Raw genomic sequence first — 14,502 nt, forward strand, 5'->3', positions numbered from 1 at the left:
GGTCCATTTGCGTAAATCGACATACCACTCTTCTGTGTTCCAAGGGCGAATAACTCATTCGCGGTATAATTCGAAGCGCAAGATGACGTTCGCGTTCTGACTTGGAACCGAAACATGTTAGAAGAGAACACAAAAACAAAATTTCACGACTGTTCAAAGTCATCGTCGGGATCTCCATTGTTTTATCGGAAACAAAACAGTAGATATGCAGACAGGTTTCCGTGCAAGACATCTGACTGGACAACAGACCACCTTCTACATCTCGGCATTGACTACGCAGAAACCTCCAGTGATCTGCCATCATTTATGCTTCCTGTAAAAGAAATTTACAGAAAGAAGCACGGGGTAGAAGGCGACTTACCAGACGTGTATAAAAACCTATTGCAGTACACAAAAGACAGGTGGAATTTTTCATTTGATTTTCAGAAGGAGACTCGGTCGACTGACGAAAGTGCGGTTCAGAATGGAATAAAACAAAGTGTTGATGCTATAAAGTCACTGAAAGAGGACCGCTTGAAGCAGCACGATTGGGCAAGGTGATATTGAAGTAGCCTACCATCGAGGTGTGATTGTCACTGAAGTATCTGATTGGTTGCGATTTAAAATAATATCCAAGATTGATTCACTGTTTGGGTATGGGTGGACAGGCTGGGAACACTACCCCTGTAGCAAGATCTTCTAGCTAAAACGCTATTATCCCTCTTTAGTGAGAAAGTAAAACATTTCCATAAACAAAAATTTCATATTGATCAACGTTGATGCGCATGAGGGAAGGACGTTAAAATCCAATGCACATCTTGAATGTTTTTGTTTTAATTTATATCGGACATTTTAGCACTTTTTCTTCTTTTCACGTGAAACACGAAGAGATGTACTGCTCGGGTGGTTTTCTCGGCTGTACAGGATATATTTACTCTCGCTAAAGAGGAATAATCGCGTTTTCGTGAGAATATCAGTTCGCTATAGGAGTGTTCCCAACCTTGTAGAGGATTGTTTTTGTCATGTCTGTTGTGTTCCATCGTTCTGTTCAATACTTTCATTATCCAGAGACTTCATATCTCAATTCTGGCAGAATTATAGAGAATACTAGATTTTGTTTTATTCAGGGTTCAGATATTTAACCACAGAAGGGACATTTTTCTTTGTTTATTTGCTTTCTGTCCTTTCGAGGATTTTTCACTGATATTGAGATGTCACAAATGGTAAAAGTACCACATTTAGACCTGTGCTTGGTGCTCAGGACTCTAAAACATAGGGGTTCTATAACGTCTCAATGCCTACCGTGGCACAGGACCTCCTTTTTAAAATTTACTAACCAAAAGGCCCAGTTAGAAATGCTGGTTGTTTCTCGAAGGAATCTACCTATTTTACGTCTTAGGTTTTATGTGGCCGTAGCATGAGCTGAGCTGAAACTCAACCTCTCTATCACAAAGGGAACGCTCTAAAGATATATTTATTATATCAACGTGTGTGTATTGAGAAATTACGCAGGTATCACACGTGAAGAAACTTACAGATTGAGTCTCTTATATTACAATGTTTGTCCCGTAGATTACTAGAACTTACATATTGTGTATAGTGTATACATTGATCTCATCATTATATTATAGTCTTCACGCCAAACACTGCCCCTTAATTATTTCTTAAAGGCTTCGCTTACAAGTCCACCAATTAGTGCCAATTTTGTCATGTTTAATCGCAGTTATCCCGCACGCTGCTCTTTGTAGTCACAGCGACGATTAATTATTATAGTAATGAATTCCAATGAAGAAATAAGCATTACAAAAATCATTATGTAAGTCAAAATCTCCAAACTAACAACGCAAGTGGCAAACATTGAAATATATTTATTTAACATCATAGATACATAACACTGTCATTCCAAAATCAATTCATAAATACGCATAAAACAAAATAAATTATATAAACGTACTTGCATGGAGAGAGAGAGAAAGTCTAAAATTAAAGTTTGGGTCGAAACATCCCAGTTATCAGTAAAAAATTAGGTGAGATGTTTCGACCCAATATATTCTAGGGTCGAAACGTCCCTGAGCTCGAAACATCTCTGAGGTCAAAATGTCCTGAGTCGAAATGTCCCACATTCCCAAGACATACTGCATGCACAGTAGGGATGTACGTAACACTGGTTATTTGCCATGCATGACATCGTCAGAAACCAATATAGGCCTAGTCTGGCTTGCTCCAGCTGAGTAAGCGGTAGCAAGACGGACCTTGGATTCCTGACGATGCATGCATGAGGGCATTTGTTTTTACGTTCACTTGATTCTGGTGTAAATGCTAGACAAAATCTTGTACCATAGGATATTTTAGATTTGTATGGAATTTTCACCAAAATACAGATTTAAAAACATTCTTCAATAATATTTTTTATGTGTCGGATATTTAGCATATTTTGTGAGGTCATAGATGGAATGAACTTCCCGCTGTAAGCCGGTCCAACAAGTTTTTAACAAATCCTCTGACAGTATTTGGAAACAATGATTTTATCTATTTTTTGCTGTCAAAATTTTATTGTTTCTTTAATAATCATGAAAATTGTAAGATGATGTTTGATGCCTGCATGAACTTTTCATTAGAACATTTCTCTTCTATCTTCAGAACAATTTTGAAATATTATTTTATCTGTTTTAGTTGTTTATTATTTTTTAGATAAGATTAAACACATTATGAAATATTTTCATCAGACAGCATCATGATAAAAGACAAATTTTACATTTTAAAAATACCACCATTTTTTTCATGCACTAAATATTAATTTTTGTTTTCTATATTATATAATCATGGTATGAATATTGTCCTTAGATGATAAGATAATCAAATTGTTAGAAAATGTGGATCTTTTAAAAATACATTTATTATAAATTTTTGCAACCCCCACCCCCCACTATTTGTAAAAGTTTTACACAGAAAAAATAAAGCATAGATCTGTAAAATTTAATATGCATTCATCAAACTTTTGCAGTCTTGATGTGTACATGAGATGGAGACATAATCTGGTTGACTTCTGGCACCATTTTGTGATGCTTCTTAGAAGATGGAGAAAAGAATGGCCAAAAGAGGAACGCTACACAATACTGTTGATGGCTTTCTCCCGAGTTTGCTTTCTTGTTCCGGAGTGAGTATAAAAACAGCAGTTGACATAATTTTCAACCCATGTTGTGAGACTAGATTTATTAAATAGTTGTTTGCTCTCTTGTCAGCATATGTCAGTCCTAAGATGGTTTGGTGCATTTGTAGAAACTCAAATTTGAATTTTGATGTATAATTATTACTCTTATGTCACCAACTCACACCTTATAAACAGACCCTGAAGCATGCTTCTACACCATGTGGTGATATGAACTGTTCTCTCTCTCTGTTGTCAGCCAGTGCTATTCCGTTTCCCCTCAAAACATTTTGTTCAAACTGTTTAGAGTTCTCATTTCCTGGGCAAGGTGCTATGCTTTTCATTTAGTACTCTTTTTCTCTCAAATAGTTCTGAAATTCGTCCATGGATGTAAGTCATTACTGATCATTATACCATTTCATTGTCGGTTAAAAAAAAATTTATTTTACTGTGCAGAATATCCCATTTGTTGTGTTCCCAAAGTACAATTGGCTTTGCTGATACCAGATCTTTCTCTCAATTTGGTAGGAGTTTGTAGCCTTTATTGACTCCGAGGCAATTGGATTAAAATCAGACCCTATGATCCGCTCGCGTAGATCGCTACATTAGTGTAGCGATCTACATGAGCAGATCGTAGGGTCTGATTTTAATCAGATTGTTATTGAGGCAAAGCAGATTTACCTAGTATCAATTATGTAACACCATGTCATATACATTCAGGAAATTTGAAACAATGAAATATTCTTCTTATATTATATACCACAAGTTTTCAAAGGTTTCTTGTAATGCTTTTTTTTTGGGGGGGGGGGGGGGGGGGGGGTATTTAAACATATTAAAAGAGGATGCACTTAAACTCTTTTGAAATCAATAGCAAATAAGAAATTGTGTGGAGGAAATTCCTCCACACAATTTCTTATTTGCTTTTGATAAAAGCTGCAAAATCCACCAGAATGATTGTATAAATTTGAGCACCTGGGTCCAGGGAGCAGTTGCATGAAGTTTAGTTAAGTTTAACTGACAGTTACAAGTTAACGCGTTATAAATGTTCAAGGTAATGGCAACTTAACTGTCAGAGTTAACTAACCTTCGTGCGATTGGGTCATCACTATGGGAACTAGCAGCAGAAATTGAGAGCAAAGTTCAATTTTTTAGGTCACCTGAGTTTACTCGGGTGACCTATTGCAATCGGTTGTCGTCTGTCATTGTGCGTTGACAATTTATAACTTCTTCTTGATAACTACCTGTCCAATTCTTTTCATATTTGGTATGAAGCATCTTTGGGACAAAGGGGACATAAATTGTAAATTTCAGGTCTCCAGCATCCCTGGGGCCTTAAGGGTGGGGCAAAAAATGTCCAAAATTGACCAATTTTCAAAAATCTTCTTCTCAAGAACCGCACATGTGTAAGAAAAACTAAATGCATGGTGATGAAGATCAGGAAGGCCTCTACCAAAATTGTGAATTTCATGATCTCCGGGGTAGGGGTTCTGACCCCAGGGTGGAGCCAAACTTGGTATATAGTGTTTATGTGTTAAACACTTAGATAACATCTTCTTTAGTGCTGTTGATACTATATTGAAATTAAATAAATAATTAGAAAGAGCAGGTAGTCCTTTACCAAAATTGTAAATTTGATGATCCCAGGGGTAGGGGTTTTGGTATCAGGGTGGGTCCAAAATGATCAATTATTAAATGTGTGAACAATGGACATTTTTAACTTCTTGATAACTATCATTCCAATTCTTTTCATATTTAGTATGAAGCATCTTTGGAACAAGGCGGACATAGATTGTAAATTTCAGGATTCCTGGGGCCCTAGGGGCGGGGCAAAAACTGTCCAAAATTGACCAATTTTCAAAAATCTTCTTCTCAAGAACTGTGCTCGTGTAAGAAAAACTAATGTATGGTGATGCAGAGCAGGAAGGCCTCTACCAAAATTGTAAATTTCATGATCCTCGTGGTAGGGGTTCTGACAGGGTGGGGCCAAACTTGTTATATAGTGTTAATGTGTAAAACACTTGAATAACATCTTCTTTAGTGCTACTAAATGGATAGAGCAGGTAATCTTTCACCAAAATTGTAAATTTAATGATCCCCAGAGTAAGGGTTCTGACCCCAGGGTAGGGCCAAAGTTAGTATATAGTATGTAGGGCTGGGACAATTCGGGGTTAGCTCGATTCGGTTCGGTTTCGATTCAGAACAGCACGGTTCGGTTATTTTCGATTCGGTTCATGTTAGGTCCAATTTATCTAATGACACCACAAAAATGAACAATTTTAATGAGTAGCATATTTGATTTGATTTAATTCAAGTTATATAATTATATGTTGTCATTTGTAAACATCATATCTATTCATAATGGCATTTTATAACTTTGATAGAAAAAAGAAAACACTGACAGTCTATCAAAATTTGTTATATTAATGTGCTGCATAAGTTTTGGATCATTAAACAAATCTATAGTGAATCTAAAATGTATATGATATTGTTTTCATTGATATGCAAAAATTCAACAATTCTATCAATTGAGTCTTTGAAAATCTCTCCTATATTGATTTACTTCTCTCATGTTAACTGTCAAATCTGTGTCATTACCTACGATGTTGATTTCACTCCACCACTGACAGAAATGCTATATGTCATGTAAAGATAAACTGCAATGATCTTACGGACCATATTCTGTTGGTATCTGAGTGGTGAAAATGCTAACTCTTAACACAGTAGTGATTTAAATCTCCGTTGCATAAAAAAACACATGTTTTCAACATCACTCGGACGCCATATTTGTTGTTTTGGTGTAAGTAAAATCTAAACCGAACCGAAATCCGGAATTTGTAATCGGTGCATCGAATCAAATGGTATGAATCGCGGTGCACCGAAATTTTCGGTGCACCGCACAGCCCTAATAGTATGTATGTGTAAGTTTGCTGATACTGTATAAAATCTAAATGCATACTTAGGAATAGCAGAAAAGGATGTACATGTACAAACAATGGTGAATTTCAATCAAAGCAAAGGGTTATGACTTTAGGATGAGTCCAAATTAGTCATATCTTTTGATGTTTTAATGTTAATACACTATTATTTAAAGCCTTTCATCAGTGTATGCACTTTTGAAGGCAGTGAAGCTTTAAGAACACATCTTGTTTTATACTGTTGCTGAACATTAGAATTCAGCTTAGATATTCAGAACAGGAAATATTTTCCAGATTTCATAGCCCATAGAAGTAGTGATACTTTTTCACTAGTATTCAGGTGACCGATAAGGCCTGTGGGCCTCTTGCTTGAATTAACAATATGTACATGACGTAGAGGTGTTTAACTTATTTATAATGGAATCAGAGGGAGTTAAAAGTAAGCTTTTTAAATTTACTGTTTTCATTAGAGCTAAGAGTAAACTGCCATTTTTCTTTAATATTGATAATATATAAATATACATGTCTTAAATTGATTTTGTCTACTTGCAATTTACTTTATGTATTTATGTTGGTAATCATGGTAATTTCTTATTCTTTTTGGCCTCTTTAAAATTTAAGAAATTAAAAAAAAAAAAACATCATATAAGATTGTGACGCTGTGCTTGAAATTAACCATAGACTGAGTCTTTGTCAAATGACACTGGTCCATGCCAATTGTAATTGAGATAGACCAAATTGTCTATGCTGATTTTTTTGGTTTAATGCAAAAGAGTTACCCAAAAGTCGACGTCTGATAAATGTTATGAGGAAAGGAGGACATTGTTATGGAAATGGAAAACAAATATGCTTTTTTAAGTACATTAGATGTAAATAACATTGCTTTAAAGAACAAGGTACGATTGTATACATAAAAAGGCCCAAAATTTTTCTCTATAAAATGTATCTGGAATTAACCTTAATCAGCGTTTTAAGAAAGTAAAATATATGCCAGGTATACTATATCAACAAAATCAGAATGATATTCCTAAATGGATAGCATTATGACATCATGATTAGGACATTTCCCGCCTTTTTTTCAAAATAAGCTTGAAAACTGTCAAATGTCATACAGATTATTGCTCAGGAAAAGATGTGCACATTTGTCGAGCAAAATGAAAATGATATATATTGTGTATTATTTTAAGATGAAAAACATACTTGAACATGAATTTGCTCGACGCATGCGCTGTATGTTTTCTGAGAAGAAAACCACCTAAATTTGTGGATATTTTCATTGAAAATGGCATTTTTGCAATTTTATGCCAACTTCTTGCTCTCATCATATGACACAAATCATTTTGCTGATCAAACTGAGCGGAATTTGGGTTTGCTAATCCATTCCTTATTTGAATGCCAGAGTTTGAGCTCCAAGTAAAATCATCGATATTTTGGGCCAAATGACTTTAGAAACTGTACCTACTTCTTTGTGGTTTTTGGTTGGGTTTTTTTCTATGCCAATTCGATGAGGTCTGTGTCATCTTGTTTTGGCATAGACCTGTGGTCTATACCAAGTTTTAAACCAATTTCTAACACTGGTGAAGGTACAAAATATGCCTGCCACAAGCTTTTATATTTTAAAGGTAGTAAATCTAAACAACCCAGGCAGCATGAGATCTCAAAAATGTGTACTACATGAAAAAAAAAAAGGAATTCTCATTGTATTCTTTTTTTCTATATACAGGCTTGGACAGGCCTACAGTGAATTGTTTACCATCAAAGATTTGACAGTTCGAGGTATGCCTGAAGTACGGTTTATGGCAGCCCCTCCATTAAATGTTGATCGAGCAGCGTCGTATGATTCACAGATCCTGATTGTGACAGAGGTATGTTATCAGACACCTCGGAACTCAAGCCTATGGCTGTGTGTAAATCTACCTTTCACTCACTTCAGTGTACCAATGCATACTGTAACAAAAGCATTGCAAACATTTCGAGCATTGTAAACATCTCAAGCATTGTGAACCTCTCAAGCATTGCATTGTAAGCATCTCAAACATTGTAAACATCTCAAACGTTGTAAACATCTCAAACGTTGTAAACATTTCAAGCATTGTAAATATTTCAAACGCTGTAAATATTTCAAACATTGTAAACATCTCAAGCATTTTAAATATCTCAAACATTGTAAACATCTCAAGCATTGTAAATATCTCAAACGTTGTAAACATCTCGAGCATTGTAAATATCTCAAACATTGTAATTATCTCAAACATTGTAAACATCTCAATCATTGTAAATATCACAAACATTGTAAGCATCTCAAGCATTGTAAACATCTCAATCATTGTAAACATCTCAAGCATTGTAAACATCTCAAATGTTGTATACATCTCAATCATTGTAAATATCTCAAACATTGTAAGCATCTCAAGCATTGTATACATCTCAATCATTGTAAACATCTCAAGCATTGTAAACATCTCAAATGTTGTAAACATCTCAAGCATTGTAAACATCTCAATCATTGTAAACATCTCAAGCATTGTAAACATCTCAAATGTTGTAAACATCTCAAGCATTGTAAACATCTCAAATGTTGTATACATCTCAATCATTGTAAATATCTCACACGTTGTAAACATCTCAAACATTGTAAGCATCTCAAGCATTGTAAACATCTCAAGCATTGTAAACATCTCAAGCATTGTAAACATCTCAAGCATTGTAAACATCTCAAGCATTGTAAACATCTCAAATGTTGTAAACATCTCAAGCATTGTAAACATCTCAAACATTGTAAACATCTCAAATGTTGTAAACATCTCAATCATTGTAAATATCTCAAGCATTGTAAGCATCTCAAGCATTGTAAACATCTCAAGCATTGTAAACATCTCAAGCATTGTGAACATCTCAATCATTGTAAACATCTCAAGCATTGCAAAGATCTCAACCATTGTAAACATCTCAAGCATTGAAAACATCTCAAGCATTGTAAACATCCCAAGCATTGTAAACATCTCAAGCATTGTGAACATCTCAATCATTGTAAACATCTCAATCATTGTAAATATCTCAAGCATTGAAAACATCTCAAGCATTGTAAACATCCCAAGCATTGTAAACATCTCAAGCTGTTCCATTATACCTTAGACTTACAGTTATGAGCTCCATTAATCTGAAAGCTCAAGTTGCTGTACATGTGCATAAAATAGTGTTTTTAAGATTCCGTGATATTAAGGGATAAAGAGTGTAGGGCACATCCATAAATTAGCACTATAGAAAATAAAGGTCTATCAATTTGATTGTTTTCAATCAGTTCGTCTTGTGTTTTAAAGCTAGGCCAAGATCATTAAGGGGACTCCTATGACCCACATTCATATTTTTTATGCCCCTGAGATCAATGATCTTAGGAAATATTGTGTTTTTTCTTGTCTATTGCTATCATTTTTGTCAACTCAAAAATTTTAATCTCCCTTGCACCTTCTGAGCCAAAGAAGGTGAAGCCATCATCTTTGGTAAAATGATGAGAACTGTGATATTTTGTTTCATGTTTGTTTATACATGTACCATGATCCTTGGGGCCAGGGTAGGGTAATGCTAATAGAATCCTTCATTAGTACGAGTCAGGGTAGGGTAACGCTAATAGAATCCTTCATTAGTACGAGTCAGGGTAGGGTAACGCTAATAGAATCCTTCATTAGTACGAGTCAGGGTAGGGTAATGCTAATAGAATCCTTCATTAGTACGAGTCAGGGTAGGGTAACGCTAATAGAATCCTTCATTAGTACGAGTTATGGAAATTCAAACGTGGGTGTCGACAAGATTCACAGTCTAGGATGGGGCTTTGCAAACACCTCAAACATTGTGAACAATGTCCTAAACATTTAATCTTGTTGCAGAGGTGGACTTTCCCTATTCCTCATGAGTAAATAATGAAGGATTATTTTCCTCACATTTTATTCACAGTTTAGTGCATAAGTTTAGGAGCTTTCAGAAAATTCAAAATTATCAAAATCCTCATTTGAACTTCATTTCAGAAAATAATTAGATAGGCAGAAAAAGCATATCCAAAAATGGCTTACACTTTTTTAGTGTAAACTAAAAAACCCAAGGATGTCCACCAGAAAGCTATATCAAATTGAAATTTAAAGGAAACAATGCAAAATATTTTATTATTTTACTTCACAGTATAATGTAAATTATCATGTAGTATTAATAGAATCCTTCATTAGTGCGAGTGTGAGATAGGGAAATTCCACTGAGGTGACAATATTCACAGTCTAGGACGAGAGTTTGCCGAGTCCTAGACTGCGAATCATGTTCCAGAGGAGGACGAATAAATAATGAAGGATTATTTTTCTCACATTTTACCTACAGTTTAGTGCATAAATTTAGGAGCTTTGAGAAAATTCTAAATTATCAAAATCCTCATCTGAACTTCAATGCGAAAACTAATTAGATAGGCAGAGAGTGCATACCCAAAAATGGTTTACACTATAAGTGTAAACTAAAAACCCAAGGTTGTCCACCAGAAAGTATACTACATTAAAATTTAAAGATAACAATGCAGAATATTTTTACTTCACTGTGTAACATAAATCTTCACTGTGTAACATAAATCATGGAAAATATGACATCACAATCAAATGATGTCGCAGCAGTGCGAGACAGAAAAATCTCACATGGGTAAAGTCGATCTCGCACTGGTGATTATGTGAGACAGAAAAAATCTGGCATAGCTGTCTTACATGGGTAAAGTCGATCTCGCACTGGTGATAATGTGAGACAGAAAAATCTGGCATGGCTGTCTCACATGGGTAAAGTCAATCTTGCACTGGTGATAATGTGAGACAGAAAAATCTGGCATGGCTGATAATGTGAGACAGAAAAATCTCGCATGGCTGTCTCACAGATGATGTTGACGAGTCAGTTGTTGTACCAAGGTTGATGTGATTTTGTGTCATGGACAATTATATGTTTATATAGATGAAGAAGAAAGGTGTAATGGGTGTATCAAGCGCCATGGCAGAGCAATCTGTTTTCTTTTCAATTGTGTATAATGTTTAAAACAAGAAGCAAAGAGGTATTTTAAACCTTGAAAGTTTTTTTTTATTGTTCTACGGCTGTCCTGGGATTTATCATAGTAAACATCCTGTACTGTGGGTGTTAAAGATCATATAAATTATATTTACTAAGTTGTTACATTGAGTTTTCTTTTAATATCAGGTGAAGGAGTTTGATTCTCTCCGGGTTGATTGCAATGCAGAAAATTTCTCATTGAGAAATGTGTCCAAGAAAGTGTTAGGTCAACATGGGATTAAACTCCTGATGGAAAGGAGCAGCTCTTTTTTCTTCCCCGGTGTGGTTGGAATTCTGTGTATTGGAACTAAAGTAAGCTTTTCATTATATGTGACTGTACAGAATGATTATCTGGTCTCGTTTTTACCATAACTATCCTATGAGGATTCTCTACGTAGGGGTGTGTAATTTTAAAATGGACTGCCATTTGCAATGCTTTTTATACCCCGCCATCTAAAAATAGAGTGGTATTATAGTTTACCATTGGTGGACGATACCTTGGTAAGGTGCAAAAAAAAAAAAATAGGTGTTTTTCCTTGGTAAGGTGCAAAAAAAAAAGAGGGTGTATTTACGGTTGGTTACGCAACCAACTCTAAATTTTTCTTCGACCCTAATTTTCCGGATATATTCCATTTCTTGATTTACATACACTTCTCAAATTACAAAATATCTCTCAAATAAATTCAAGTTCAAAATTCAAATTATCAGAAATTTTCACAATGGTATCTTGCATGCTTTCTGCAAGTAGATAAATTTAGATATACTTGCAACCATGTAGGGTAAATTCATTTCTCAAAATGTTGTTTATTTATTTTAGTGTTTTACCTATAGGGCTGAAACGATACGCCCCCCTCACGATACGATACATATTGCAATACTTATGCCACGATTCAATACTTTCAATTCGATACAATGTACAGAAGAAACTAATAATAACATTGAAGAAAAATTTGATTACCAAGATTCACATTCATAATTTTAAAAGCAAAATGTTTCCAAACTGCCAAATGGTAAGATGCATGTTGGCTCTGTAGTTTAACCTGATGAATTGTAGTACTATTTTCTTAAGACTCAAAGTAAACAACAGTCTGAACGTTATTTGACGCTACTTTGTCCCCCATGCAGGTAAAAATAATCATTACAGACCGAACCTGATGTATTTTACTGAACCAGTTTGTAATAAATGTATCGAACCGAAAATCGAGGCAATGAATTGAACATTGAATCGAGGGTTTATATTGAACAGTGTCGATATTTCGGTGAATCATTTCAGCCCTAGTTTTATCCAATATTGAACACTTGATGCTACATGTCAATACTCACAAATGTATACATGTATCGTGTACATAAGTTTCTTCCCTCTTCCCCCAATGATACAAGGTGAATTTTTACTGAATTTAAAAAAGCAAATTAAAAAAAAAAATTGCCTATGCATGTACCTCCGACTTTTTCTTTTTTTTTTTGAAGATGTAATAGGGGATTTTTTTTTTTTTTTTTTATTTTTTTTTAATTTTTTTTGAAGATGTAATATGGGATATCGAAACTAGAAAATTTTGGAACTCTTCAGAAAAAGAAGTTACTAAAATTATGCATCACTTGGGCAACTCTTGTGTACAAATTAGTGATGGCTAAAGATGACTCATTTCTGATACAAAAATATCTGCCTGGTTTGAAGGTTATTTTTAGAATGTTGCAAATGAGTGTCTTTGTACCAAAAACATGAGTTATTGGATTAAATTTTTAATGACATGTGACATACTTATAGCGATATTACATCACATACGTTTTTATTATACCCCCGAGATCAAAGATCGGGGGGCATATTGTTTTTGTCCTGTCTGTCATTCTGTAACTCTGTCATTATATCTGAAACTTTAACCTTGCTAATAACTTTTGAACAGTATGTGATAGAGCTTTGATATTTCACATGAGTATTCCTTGTGACAAGACCTTTCCGTGGGTACCAACATTTTTTACCCTTGACCTTTGAATTTGACCTACTTTTTGAAAACTTTAACCTTGCTAATAACTTTTGAACAGTAAGTGATATAGCTTTGATATTTCACATTGAGTATTCCTTGTGACAAGACCTTTCCATGGGTACCAACATTGTTGACCCCGTGACCTTGACCTTGGCATTTGACTTACGTTTTGAAAACTTTAACCTTGCTAATAACTTTTGAACAGTAAGAGATAGAGCTGTGATATTTCACATGCATATTCCTTGTTACAAGATCTTTCCATTGGTATTGAACCTTTTGACCTTGATATTTGACCTACTTTAAATTTTTATTTTTTTTTTACATTGGTCATAAATTCTAAATGGTAAATACTAGAGTTTTCATATTGTACATGAGCATTTCTTTGACAATATCTTTCTACTGGTACTAAGATATTTGCCCTTGTGACCTTAGCCATCTTTGGAATTGGCCATTATCGGGGGCATTTGTGTTTCACAAACACATCTTGTTAGTACGTGCAAAGATCTAATTATTAGCTGGTCACTTATTATAGTGATGATGAAAGGTAGTAGAAATGCAAGGTTGAGCCGATGTATTAAACTCATGCATGTACTGAAGGGTACACACACACCCCACCCCTCTAGTCTACGATTTGGGGATTTGGGCAGAAGTGCTTTTCTTGCTAAGAATTTTCTACAAATATAACGGCACCTTTTCCCTCCGTTTGCTCCCTACCTTTCAAATTTCAACTTTCAAAAACGACGCTATACTGTGCCTGAACTCAGTATATCTGATACTGATTATAAATAACCAAGGGCTTGTCTACTAAAGTTGCCTAAGTTACATGTAACACACGGGATCTTGTTGGGCATACTAAATATCAAAACTGCGACGGAATCAGAGACGAAATAATGGTTCCAATACTCTGTATTGGAAACACACCCTTTTTTTGCTTAAATAATTGACTATTCTTGAAAGAGCTACATTTCAGTTCGATATTTTACGCATATGTGATATGTCATTTGAGGAAGATAGCATTCTGCAAAAAGTCATACCTCAGAGACTTAAACCAATCATAGAAAAGACTTGTGACTAAATAAAATCTCAAGAAATATCACAGCATTTCCTATTGTTGATGATTGATTTCCAAAATGATGAAGATTTTTTAAGAAAGCCTTAGGTCTCGATAGAACCAACCCTGTCCCACTTGATTGCCTGTATGACAGAAAAATCCAAAAGAAATACAGGCTAATTAGCTCACCTGAGCTGAAAGCTCAAGTTATTTTTTTCTGATCACCTGTTGTCCATCATCCGTCTGTCTTACCATCTGGCTGTCTGTCTGTCTGTGAACTTTTCATACTCTCGACTTCTTCACCAACCAGAACCACTGGGCCAATTTCAATGACAATAGGGATCAAGGTTTTATATGCGAATA

General features: G+C 34.9%; 1 protein-coding gene across 1 annotated transcript in view; it reads left to right on the top strand.

Moving 5' to 3' along the window:
* LOC125675898 (uncharacterized) overlaps window positions 1–14,502 on the top strand; it is a 19,365-nt gene continuing 4,863 nt past the window's right edge. Inside the window, exons 1-4 of the mRNA XM_048913732.2 lie at window positions 1–536; window positions 2,984–3,136; window positions 7,766–7,907; window positions 11,254–11,418. Of these exons, the coding sequence (XP_048769689.2) occupies window positions 115–536; window positions 2,984–3,136; window positions 7,766–7,907; window positions 11,254–11,418 (882 nt within the window). The 5' untranslated portion in view covers window positions 1–114. The remainder of the gene's footprint in view (window positions 537–2,983; window positions 3,137–7,765; window positions 7,908–11,253; window positions 11,419–14,502) is intronic.

The sequence above is a fragment of the Ostrea edulis genome, chromosome 3 (genome assembly GCF_947568905.1).
Source record: "Ostrea edulis chromosome 3, xbOstEdul1.1, whole genome shotgun sequence".
Classification (NCBI taxonomy): domain Eukaryota; kingdom Metazoa; phylum Mollusca; class Bivalvia; order Ostreida; family Ostreidae; genus Ostrea; species Ostrea edulis.